General features: G+C 44.8%; 1 protein-coding gene across 2 annotated transcripts; it reads left to right on the top strand.

Moving 5' to 3' along the window:
• The first annotated feature begins 3,524 nt into the window (after positions 1–3,524).
• Positions 3,525–10,179, top strand: LOC308127749 (metalloreductase STEAP3-like). 2 transcript variants are annotated; one of them, XM_080493026.1, is made up of 6 exons: positions 3,525–3,761; positions 4,412–4,639; positions 4,931–5,197; positions 5,286–5,813; positions 6,523–6,684; positions 8,339–10,179. In XM_080493026.1, exons 2-6 carry the CDS (start codon positions 4,421–4,423, stop codon positions 8,624–8,626), a joined length of 1,464 nt encoding a protein of 487 aa, XP_080349152.1. In that variant the 5' UTR covers positions 3,525–3,761; positions 4,412–4,420; the 3' UTR covers positions 8,627–10,179. The 2 variants fall into 2 exon arrangements, with proteins under 2 accessions (XP_080349152.1, XP_080349153.1); XM_080493027.1 differs by having other exon boundaries at positions 3,554–3,761; positions 9,735–10,058.
• The last annotated feature ends 2,312 nt before the right edge of the window (positions 10,180–12,491 follow it).

Genomic DNA, 12,491 nt, shown 5'->3' with positions numbered 1-12,491 from the left:
AGTTGCCGGACAAACCCCCCCCCCCCACCCCTAAAAATAAGCAGGCAGGACGGCTTCCCGAGCGCGCCACGCTCCCCGACTCTGCAGGAGTGACCTTTACCCGGGATTAGTACAGTGGACTGTATCTCCAGGCCACAGTGAGCCATGCACGACACACTGTCCGCCGCATTATGCACCGCAGCCGCTCCCATTATCCCGCCCCGCGGCGCCGCCACGCTCCTAATCACGCCGCACGTTAATGCATGGCTGTGTCATGCGAGGCTGAGGCGGGGGCTCATTATACTGCCTGCACACTTTAAACTCTGGGCAATCAGGTGGAAAGAGGTAAAGCCTAACCACGACCAACACATCCTTATTATTTTCAGGCCGTACCGTTAAAAAATTTTTCATTTTGGAACGTTGTGTTTTCTTTTTATTGAGTTTATATCTCGGCACAATCATAATGATCTGCTGCCTTTTTTTTTGTCTCATCAACAGATAACAACATCAACAGATCAATAGAATTATTTTGAATTGGATCAGTTCTTTGAGTGTTCGAAGAGCTTTAATATCTAAACGTTAAAGTGACCCGTCGATGGCTAAAAAACCCCCCGTCACATGAGATGTCACGTGGCGTCCCGCAGGGATCAATTCGAGGACCTTTGCGGTTTAATTGACGCACGTCGCCCCTGGGCGAGGTGATCACAGCATCTTCACGTTACGCTCTATACGACAATCTGGTGACGACGCTAAACTGTCGCTAAACATTACAAACAGGAAGCCAGGCTGTGTCGACTGCTCCAACTCTGGTCATCCTCTGTGATTACATCCACGCTTGGATTTAATGTGAGTTAAACGTCAGGGCCCATTACCGCGGATCTGTGCGAGAAACGTCGCGGGAAGCTCAACGAGACAGCCACGAGAACTTGCGACATCAGCTCCTGTCTCGGCGCGTGACCCTAATGCCCGATGAAGGCCACCGGAGACACCTCCGCCCGTCCAGCTGCGTGCGGCGTTTTGACAGTGAGGTCCCGTCAGACGCTCAAACCGAGGCACCTGTCCACCCGGGACGGGCCGCCCGTCGCCTCGGCTCCACGGAATATCTGCTGTTCGGGCTATTTATGGTCACGTAACTCCGTCCCGATGGGCTGTTATAAAACTGGGGCAACCTGTTGCGTCCTCAAACGAGGTCGACGTTTAAACCTGAGACTCTGCGATGGGCGAGATGATCACAACGGAGACGGCGGTAATCGATTCGCGTGAATGAGAATTCTCAAAATCAAATATGTATGTCAAGGACTGTGACCCGGAGCGATGTAAACAAACGCGCGAGAGAAAAAAAGCACAAGGCTGTGTGTGTGTGTGTGTGTGTGTGTGTGTGCGTGTGTGTGTGTGTGTGTGTGCGTGCGCGCGCGCAGCAGAGCCAGCCGAGGGGATTCAACCTTTTGCAAGTGGCAAAGGCAGACATGATGAAGTCATGTTGACAGCGTGTGACCCGCGGTCAGACATTTTTTTTTTTATTGCAGTTTCGCTTTTTCGTACCGGTCCCAAAGCTCCAAAAAAAAAAAAAAAAAAAAATTTTAAAAAAATACATTCACAGTCAGAGAATGTGTTATAGGTTTACCACTTTTAGATTGTTTAATTATTTTGGAGAGAAATAATACTATTTAAAAAAAAAAAAAAGCCTTGTGTGAGGAAACGTGTTCATTGATTTATTAAAATCCATTTGAATTGAAAAAAAATAAAAATAAATTGAAATTCAATTAAAATGAATGATTAAACTCTCGTTCCACCACCATTTCAATAACAATTTAATATAGAAGATTCAGTCTGAACAAGCTATACTATATCATAAATGATCACATATTGTCCCTTTAATACATCGGGCGTGCCACATGGTTCTATACTGGGTCCACTGCTGATTTTAAATCATTTTGATTTTTTTACTTTTCTCTTGTTCAAATGTGACATTTTGTTTCCACACACACACTCGAAAACTGTTGTTTGATGAACTGTCATTGTTCCGGAACTCTGATTTGTGTTCACGAAAGTTCTCCAGTATGTTCTTCTTCAGTGGATTCAGTTTCACATCTTATCATGAATTCAATTGTAACTGCTTTGTTGTCACAGTATGAGACTAAAATGTTCCTAAAATTGTTGTTTTTTTTAAATCAGCTTTTAATGGACATTCATGAAGTGTAATCATTTATACACTATATTAAGTGAAATCCATTCAGGTCTTTGACAATGTTGACAATGATGAGCATGGACTGTAATCTTAACACTCCTCTGTGTAGGTCTGTAGGTGCTGGTGCTTATGATAGTAATTTGATCTGTAAAATAAGTTCGTTTTTTAAGCTTAAAATTTTTTTTTCTTATTAACAAAATAAAAGGCTCACATGCAAAAAACCTATTCTATATACACAGATGGAATAATATCTGTTGATTGTAGTTATACAATAATTATTATTATTATTATTATAGGTTAGTTTTACCCTTTGGATGACATGTTTTTGTAATAATAAAGTTTATTATAGGAGTATCCCCTGAGGAGTGTAATTATATGAACAATCCTTCCATCAATCTTTGATGGAGCTTTAATTCTTTTGTTTATTCTGTTTCTCACTTATCAACCCCTGTTAAGTTCAGCTTCTTGCCATTTTTAATCAGTTTTTGTCTCGAATATTTATTTTATTTTTTCAGTTTTTAGTGTCTCATGTCTGGGAAAGGTGCTATATAAATAAAATTCAATTCTATTCTATTCTATTCTATTCTATTCTCTAAAAGTCGGTTATTTCCACCTCTTTTATCTTTGCCGCACACGAGGGGGGTGTGGCTTCTCCCTTGCGTCATCTTATCAGGAAGCGTCGCTGCTGCGTCTCACACGGGGTTGCCAGATTGGGCGTTTTTCCGCCCAATTGGGCTATTTTTGTTTACGTCAAGCGGGGAAAAAAATACATTGGGCTGGTGATTAAAATCTGGGCTGCATTTGTCCACATTTGGCGAGTTTTTAATATTGTGAAAACAGCTCTCTCTCCCTCTCTCTCTTTAATAAATAAATAGCCTAAATGAATAAATAATTGAATAGAGCTTAAATGATTTGATTGATCCAAGTATTAGCCAGCTGACCTGGCTTCCAGCGACTCTAAATAGTTCTTCAAGTTCTCAACATTGTTGAAGTTAATGGAAAGATGCTGATTCTGCGAGGAGGGAAAAAAAAAGAGATGCGCTCTGTATATGTGTAATATAGTTTTGTTTTAAATTGTTTTGCATGTCATCCTCATACAGGTCATTTGTGATGTAAACAACGAAATATATGAGGCCTACACGGCTTAAAAGTACACATTTTTACTTGCAGTTGGCACTAACCTGGCAAAAATCCATTTATCTATCATTTATATGTGGTTATTTGATGCAGATTATGGCGCTCTGGGTGTGTTTTCTTTCGCATCTGTTATGATTTTGCGGATTTGCACGGGCGTCTGGCAACTTCGTCGTTTTGGGCTGGTTTTTATTGGAATGGGCGGGTGCTGCTTTGGCTGGAAACTGTCAATCTGATCTGGCAACGCTGGTCACGCCGCGCGCGGAGCAGCGCGCAAAGAAGCGTCCAAAAGTGGCGAGAAAACGCTGCTGCGAGTCGAGTTATGCGCTAAAAGTCGTCGGCTTGTGACGCTGAACGCCTTTCCGTGTCTGCGTCGCTTCACCGCGGACGGAGAGGAACTTTTAACCGGAGGCGAAGTTCCCACGAGTTCAGCCAAGGGCGACGAGCGAGGGACTTCTCGGTGAGGCGTCGAGGTCCATGAGGATTTCGACTGATTTAAAGATTGAATGCTTTTTTGATCGGTGTAATGAAACTACACGACACTATTTGATGTTGTTTTAGAGCAACGGTGATGGTGTGTTTAATTCGGCTCATATTTGGATGAATATAAATGGGTTTGAGTGGATGTTTTGACAAGTTTCCACTTATAATCCGCGGCAGTTCGTGTACACTGCAAAAAAATGTCGGTAGAATTTTCGGTGAAACCGTGACAGAAAAACTCTAAAACCGTTTCATACTGCTAATATAACACTGAATCCCAATAAATGACTAATTCAGGGGGGAAAAAAACATTTATCTTGAAAAAATACATTTTTAACTAATTAAAAAGGAAACAAATTTTTACAGTTGACATCACTGTTATACTGACAAATCAAATTAATGTCAAAAGATATTCCTGGGACTTAGTGGTTTTTAATTTATACTGTTAATGGTCAAGCAAAAAAAACAACTATATTTTTCGTGTCAAGTTTTTAAGCGTAAAATCGACAGTATCAATACATTTCTTTACCGTAAATGAAGAAAGTCATTTGCCGTAATTGTACGGCGGTGTTCTGGCAACCACAGCTGCCGGCATTTTTGCTGTTTCAACAACCCCTTCATGCCTCACAGGCGAGCATCATGCCCGATGAGATGTCGAGGCCCCTGATCCGAGGACGGGGGGACTCCAGGCCCCTCGAGGCCTCCTCGTCCGAACCGGGCTCCCCGGTCGTCGGCATCCTGGGGACGGGCGACTTCTCCCGCTCGCTGGCCCGCCGGCTGCTGGCCTCGGGCTACCAGGTGGTGGTGGGGAGCCGAAACCCCAAACGCTCGGCGGCCCTGTTCCCCGAAGAGGCCGAGGTGACTCCCAACGCTAATTGGTGGTTTTTCTTTCTTTCTGCGTATAATTACACGCTCCTCTTGAGATAAATACCTGTTGTCTTTCCACCGATATACAAAGATAATCTGGCTCCCGTGGGAAGAGTATTAAGCAGCTAATTACCTCCAACAACATAAGTGCACTGCGTGTATTTATTTATTTATATACTGGTTTGTATGTTTTAGATTTTGCCAATTTTACCAAGGTACGCGCTGTACCGACTGCCTGCGCTAACCTAGTACGCTTTTGTCCCCCCCCCCCCCGTCCTCCAGGTGGCCTCCCAGACGGAGGCGGCGAACCAGGCCGACCTGGTTTTCGTGGCCGTCTTCCCCGAGCACCACTCCACGCTGGCGGAGCTGAAGCCGGCGCTCGCCGGCAAGACGCTGGTGGACGTGAGCAACGGCCTGCAGGTCAACCGGGACGGGCCGTCCAACGCCGAGCGGCTGGCCGACCTCTTCCCGGAGAGCGCCGTGGTGAAGGGCTTCAACACCGTGTCGGCCTGGACGCTGCAGGCGGGGCCGAGGGACGGCAGCAGGCAGGTAGGACGCCGTCCATCATCGCCAAAACCAGACGTTTTCGGAATAGAAAATGGCGTGGTCCTCCACCGATTTTTATTTTCCCTTCCAGGTTTTCCTCTGCAGCGACAGCCGAAAAGCCAAAAGCTCGGTGAAGCAGCTCTGCCAGCGGATGGGCTTCGTCCCCGTCGACATGGGCCTCCTCTCGTCGTCTCTCGAGGTGGAGAACCTCCCCCTCTACCTCTTCCCGTCGTGGCGCGCCCCGCTCGCCTGCACCCTCGCCCTCTTCGCCTTCTTCTACCTGTACAACTTCCTCCGCGACGTCCTGCAGCCGCTGGTCGCCGCCAAGAAGAGCGCCTTCTACAAGATGCCGGTGGAGACGGTGAACGTCACGCTGCCCTGCGTGGCCCTGGTGACGCTGTCGCTGGTCTACGCGCCGGGCCTGCTCGCCGCCTCCCTGCAGCTGTGGCGCGGCACCAAGTACCGGCGCTTCCCCGGCTGGCTGGACGGCTGGCTCACCCGGAGGAAGCAGCTGGGCCTGTGCAGCTTCCTGTGCGCCGCCCTGCACGCCGTCTACAGCCTGGTCCTGCCCATGAGGAAGTCCGCACGCTTCAAACTGATCAACCTGGCAGTCAAACAGGTGGGATTTCACAGTGAGTCCACGCAGACGGATTCCATTTTGGTTCCAACCTCTACCTCCTTTAGGAATTCGGATCCCGCGAAGGGAGCAGCCTAAACACAGCGCGGCAAAAATGAGAAACCAGTTCAAACTGCCATTAATCCCTCTAAACTGGTCCGAACAAAGGCCTGAAACCGGTTTAAACCCAAGTTACAACCAGGAATCCGCTGCAAAACCACTTCAAACAACATAGTGAAATCGGTTTCACACCAGTCTGAATGCAGTGATTTGACCAGGAAGGGTAATGGCCTCAAACCCGCTCAAACATTTTGTACCAGGAGTCGGTCCAGATCACTCGATAATGATCAGAGACCAATACAGACCGGACTAAATGTGCAACCAGTCTGAACGCAATCAGGAAACTGGTTTAAAAGTAGTCGTAGTAGTAGGGAATAGTTTCAAACCAGGTTCAGCCATGGTACCAGCAGCAACTAGTAGTTCGTAAAAAAGAAAGCTTAAATCAGACCAATTAATTCCAAGTCGAAACGGAAGAGAAACCAGTTTAAAACTGGTTTCAAAAAAGAGATAATATAAAGTCTTAAACATGCCGGGATCGTTAAGAGAAAAGCAGCCATCCAAAACCCATTGGAGGATGTGTTAACTTTTGTAAACAAAGATGGCCGCCAGACAGCACTCTGAATCCGGGCCTTGAACCCGTTTCGTCCTCCAGGCGAAGGACGGGACGGAGCTGTGGGTGGACGAGGACGTGTGGCGGATGGAGCTGTACCTGTCGGCGGGCATCATGGCGCTGGGCCTGCTGTCCCTGCTGGCCGTCACCTCGCTGCCGTCGGTGTCCGGCGCCGTCAACTGGAGGGAGTTCAGCTTCGTACAGGTACCGGCGCCAGTCTGCCCGTGACTCAAGTCGCCCGCTCTGGATTTGTCCGCCCGTGATGCGTCTTCCTCCTTTCGACTTCCCGTAATCCCGCGAGGGTGGGATTAGTCACGCACCGCAAGGAAAATCTAAAAATAAAGTAGCACTAACAATAAACCCACGTTCACAAGGACATAAATCATTTGGGAAACGAGCATAAATTCAGATTTTTCGACTTTAGCATCAACATTTTCAGTGAAATAATGCTCCATCGTCACTTTTTAAGCACAGAAATTTAACTGAAAAGCTTCCAAAAGTAGGATTCCGGTTGCATTAGTCTGATACAAAACCTGATTATCCCGGACGCTGGCGGCTCTACAACCCAGCCGCACACCGAGCGCTCATGTGACGAGACTTTCTCCGCAGAAGTGACAAAAAAGAAAGCCGACCTGTGAGGCCGTTGAAAACGCCTTTCGGTTTCTTTACCGTTAAAATTGAATGAAAAGAATTGAGCGTGCGTCGTGTACGAGCAACGTTTGCGTTACAAACGGCACTCTGAACCCTCAATTTTTACACAAATGTCTTTTTTACAGCAATTGTTGCGTTTGATAGTTTATTTTATAGTTTTTGTTTTCGTTTCTTTACATTTACTTTAAATCCAGAGGTAGAAATGTCTTAAATATAGGATTTAAATTCAATGTTTTCCTTTGATTTCTTGGAAAAAATAAGTGATTCGGGACATTATTAAAAAAAATCTTTAGACACTTTTTAAATATGAGGCTGGTAAAGGAAGTTAAACGATTAATTTTATTTTTTTGGGGGGGGGGGCTCGTTGTTCAAACCAGAATCGCCCACAAGGGGGCGACACCAGTATCGAGTCAGTGTCATAAACCCACCCGTTAAATACCGCTAATAGTTAGCCTTGTTGCTAATTGCCCCGAGCTGCCATCAAGGACGTCCACAGCCTCACTTCTTCGAACTAGCTCGCGGTTAGCCGCTGGCGCTAACTGCTAACGGTACTCGTATAAACACCAGCTGATAACTCCTTTCTAAAACAACTCCATTTTTTTTATTATTCATCTGATGACAGCCGGTCGTTCTCTCTGGAGATTTTCCACTCGTTTGAACAATTTTGATACAAAAACTCTGCTAGCGGCGCCACAATAATCCTCTCGGGTCGGATTGCGCGAACAACGGAGGCTATTTTTAACCCCCGTCCTTCACCCGGGACGCCGGTGGGGCCGTTTGGGTCTCGCAGCCCCTCGTTGCTCAGTTTCTCTCTAATGGCGCTCTCCCCGCCCCCCCCCCCCGAGCCTCCTGCTCGGCCTTACTTCGCAGCCTCGGGTCGTTTTTCATTACAGTATAGTACAACCACGGCGTGGGCGTCGTCGTCAGACTTTACCCCCACCCCCCCATCGTGCAGAAATAATCACCGATAAGATGGGGAGTGAACGTGCACTGAAAATCAGCTCAAATGATAAATTAAATACTATATATTTATTAATAATATTGCAAAATGTGGATTGTTGTGATCGTGTTTCACTGTCCGGTGTCTCGGTTCCACTGGTGCCCCTGTTAACTGGTGACTTCTGCCACCAGCCGCGAGCAGCAGCGGATGTTAAAATAAGGGAGTGGGAACGAGTGGAAAAGCGCCATAATGACCGCTTCCTTTCAGTCCTCGCTAGGTTACTGCGCCCTGACCATCGCCACCGTCCACACCCTCCTCTACGGCTGGAACCGCGCCTTCGACCCCGCCCAGTACCGCTTCTACCTGCCGCCCACCTTCACCCTGGTGCTGGTCCCGGCGCTGGCGGTGCTGGCGGGCCGGCTGGCGCTGGCGGTGCCGTGCGCGGCCCTGCGGCTGCAGCGCATCCGCCGCGGCTGGGAGCGGAGCCGCCAGATCCGCTTCGTCCTGCCGGAGGACGACGGCCGCAGCGGCGAGCAGGACATCAGCAGCGTCTGAAAGCGACCGCGAGATCCTTTGTTGAACGTAATTTATTTGTAAGATAAGTTTGCGTATTTATTTGTGGGCGACGGCGAGAACTCGGTAGAGCGCGCACCTTCGCCAAGCGCCACATTGGTCACCATGGAAACCAGTGGATTACAAAGTAATCTCATCCAGCACGCCACTCCTTCCATCAGTTGTCATTTACATTGCTTCATGTGACCCCCCCTCCCCCACCTGACCTTTGACCCCTAACCAGGGTAATGACGCCATTACCCTGGTAAAGATATAGTTTGCATGTATTTGAACAACTTTTCATCAGAACAAACTAATAAATAGATGAATACACGAAGCCAAAAGTAAATAAACACAATGAACCAGCAGATTTATATAATCGAAGAACAATAATTTTTGATTTAATGAGCCTCCAGCTCACAAATCGGCTCCGATTTTTGTGTAAAATAATCAAATCAATGTATTTAAATAAATTCTATGTACTAATTACTTGCTAAGCTGCACACAATATATCAGAAAATGTGTTTTTGGTACATTTATTTTTCTCATAGAAATGCTTATTTGCGCTTTAAATGGTTGTGCATTTGTGGGATGAGCACCAGACCTAAACCCGGGGGGGGGGGGGGGGGGCGGTCATCCAACGTACTGCACATCCCTCAAATGCTTGATATCGTCAGGCTTCCCGCTGGAGAGATTTACTGCCAAAAAGCAGCGTTACAGCACTCCCAGCGAGCATTTTCTTTTTACTTTGTTGAGCCTTTTGAAGGACAGACGGTAAAATATGTGATATAAAAAACTCATTTTATATGATAAACTCTCCTGTTGCTGAGCTCATATTGTTACATTAGGAATAGCCAAAGTTAAAATCAACTTACTTTTTTATAAAGTGATCCGAGTCTATTGCAGGACAATATTGTAATAAACCTTTATTGTGTTGCCAAAGATGATTTCCTGTTACATGGTGGCTGATTAAGGAAAATGTCAATTACATTTTTTTTTTAATCAGTTTTATGCCTATGTGCATAAAGAACGTAAAAGATGGATGGAGGTCGTGGAATAAAGAATGTTTTCTTCTGTTTCTGTGGTGGTTTTGATGTTTGTGGACCTCCAGCCGATTGGTAAATGTGAGGATGCTGCCATCTCGTGGCCGCTCGCGGGACTTGAAGTGAGGCAGTGGCAGAAGAACGTGCTTCTGCTCGTCGCTGTAAATGATTTATTGTATTTATTATTAGATTTTTTACAGGCGCAGCAAATAATTGCAAGTTGATTTCAGGTATTTTTAAATTTTCCTCTTTGCAAATAATTATTTAAAAAGTACTTTTAACTTGGGCAAAATTTCAATGTAGATTTATTGAAATAAAATGTTTTACAATGCTGTAAATTATTGCATTATTGACTACTAATCCAATTTTTTTTTCTTATAGATGCAGCAAATAATTGCAAGTTGCATTATAGAATTGACTACTTTCATTGTTTTTTTTTTTTTTTTATTTCTTTGTGCACAAATAATTGTAAGTTGTACACTTAAATTTCCCTTTTTTTTTTAATAAATAATTTTCTTTAAAGACAGTTACAGTGCTCTGTGTTTTTGAGGCCATTAATCCAATCTTTAAACATTCCTTCTTTTTGTTGGTTAATTCTAATCAACTGTGGAGTTTTTGCTTGTGGCCACGCCCACTTCCCCTCCCTCCCCGCCCCCTTGGCTCCGAGCCCCGCCCCACTCGCAGGACTTGTTGGACGACTCACCTGAGGAAGTCCTCATAAAGGCGTGTTCCTCTCCCGCTGCAGACATGACTGTAAGTTCTCCGACTCTCTCCTCGACGACCCGTCAGGAATGTCACGAGCACTATGGCTTCGCCCGGCGGCCCCGGGACGAAGCACGTGAGTGTGATCGAATGTAAACTCTGCCTGTAGGAGGCGTTCACTAAAGCGGCGGAGGAGGTGAAGATCCTGAAGGTGAGGCCCGGGAAGGACGAGCTGAGGGACCTGTACGGTCTGTTCAAGCAGGCCACGGCGGGAGACGCGGGTACAGGTGAGCCCAGGCGTGGAGGGTGGAGGGGGAAGGTGGAGGGGGAGAGGGACAGCTCAGACGTGTGCTCACAGGGTGGGGTTGATGGGGGGGGGGGGAATCTGGTCGGACAAGTTCAGTGTCTCCAGATCGACGATACCCCGACAGATCGTCACGATGTGTCGTCTTCCCCAACCAACGTTTTAGCTCTTGAACATCTGAATCAAAGGCGATCGAAGACTCGATTTTTCTTAAAGGGGAACACACATTTTTTTATTATTATAATTTTTTTTATTATTTACTATTAACATTTAAAGTTAAGAAGTAGCAGCAGCATCAATGTTTTATTTCTTTTATATATAATTAACTTCTGTATCATTTATATTATTCTTGTTTGGGCAAAATTTTCAGTAAATAAGCAGTGTCGGCACAAATTTTATATTTTACTAATTTTATTAAATTCTACTTTGTTTTTATGCATGTATTATTAGCATTATATTATTATTTACTAATAAGGCTACAAACTATATTTTATATGTTGCGAATATATAATATACGCAACACAGTACTTTTAAGTTAATATTCCTTATAGAAATATTTTTTTACATTTATTTTTAATATTGTTTAAAGTGAATAGGGTTACTATAAGGAATTAAATTAGTATTTTTATTAGTACAGTATTTACTTTTTTTATTTTAGTATTATTTAGTGTTATTTTGGTATTATATTTATTTAGGTTAGTATTATTCTAGGTTTTTTATGTTTATTGTCATTAGTTATACCATTGTTATTACTACCACTTGTATTCATGTATTGTCTTAATGTATTTACTATTTAATATTTTTCTAAATACAGCAAAAAAAAAAAAATAAAATAAAATAGACACTAAATGAAAATGAACCAATAAAATATACAAAAAAAATAATGTAAAAAATGCTTTCAAACTCTTCAGATTTTAAAGTTTTCTCCCGTTGCCGGTTTCGCAGAACGCCCGGGGATAAGGCACTTCCCGGGAAATATTAAATGGGACGCGTGGAACGCAAAGAGAGGTGAGGAACGCGGAAAAAAACGTACCCGAATGAATCCTCCCACTTTGCGACGCTCGCGGGGCCGGGACGCTGACGTGTTTTGTTCTCTCAGGCCTGACTCAAGAGGAAGCGCGGAACCGCTACGTCCAGCTGGTGGAGGAGCTCAAGATCAAATATGGAATCTAGACGACGCTTCCCGTGTAGAGACTGCTGCAACACTTCACATCTGCACCGATCGAACTGAAGGCCAATCCACATTAAAGGCTCTTTACCGAGTCCACTCGCCCCAAAATAGGATTGTTTGTTTGTTCTCTAAATAAAAAATCTCCAAAACTACCACAAAGTAATGACGTATATCTAAATTGGAGCTGTGACTTGTACCATTTTTTATTTTATTTTTTTTTACCCTCAATGTTAAATAATTTCACATTTTGATTTTTGCACAAACTTAAACGCAAGGCTCCAGGTTTCTCTCTGGCGCCCCCAAGTGGAGTACTCCCCCCCCCCCCCCCCCCCCCCACACTTTGAAATCAACTAAAGCAGGTAAGACTTCTTTGGAGTTAATTAGACTTTATATTCATCACTTGCATGGGTTTGCTTGGACCTGCAGTCGCCATGTTTTTGCTGATTTCTAACCACGTTTTTATCAGAAGGCCGGTAGATTTCAATTTCGTTCTCTTTCTACCCAATAAGCACCGTACTCTTTTAATTGAAACTTTATCTTTAGGAGTAAACGTGATGGAAAATGTCAATTTTTTCCACAATCACGACCGAATATGACTACAAGCTCAACATGAAATCAATTTTAATGGGGGAAAATATAGCAAGTTAT

This window comes from Lipophrys pholis (assembly GCF_963383615.2).
Source record: "Lipophrys pholis genome assembly, chromosome: 23".
In the NCBI taxonomy this organism is placed as follows: domain Eukaryota; kingdom Metazoa; phylum Chordata; class Actinopteri; order Blenniiformes; family Blenniidae; genus Lipophrys; species Lipophrys pholis.
Note: the sequence above shows the minus strand (reverse complement) of the source record. Positions and strands in the feature narration are given on the sequence as shown.

What these genes read in the sequence shown, in the direction of transcription:
- LOC308127749 (XM_080493026.1), top strand. Translation starts at nt 4,421, where the DNA reads ATGCCCGATGAGATGTCGAGGCCCCTGATCCGAGGACGGGGGGACTCC. An exon ending in CGAGGGACGGCAGCAGGCAG is followed by an intron (nt 5,198 to 5,285) that starts GTAGGACGCCGT and finishes TTTCCCTTCCAG; the next exon opens with GTTTTCCTCTGCAGCGACAG. An exon ending in GGGAGTTCAGCTTCGTACAG is followed by an intron (nt 6,685 to 8,338) that starts GTACCGGCGCCA and finishes GCTTCCTTTCAG; the next exon opens with TCCTCGCTAGGTTACTGCGC.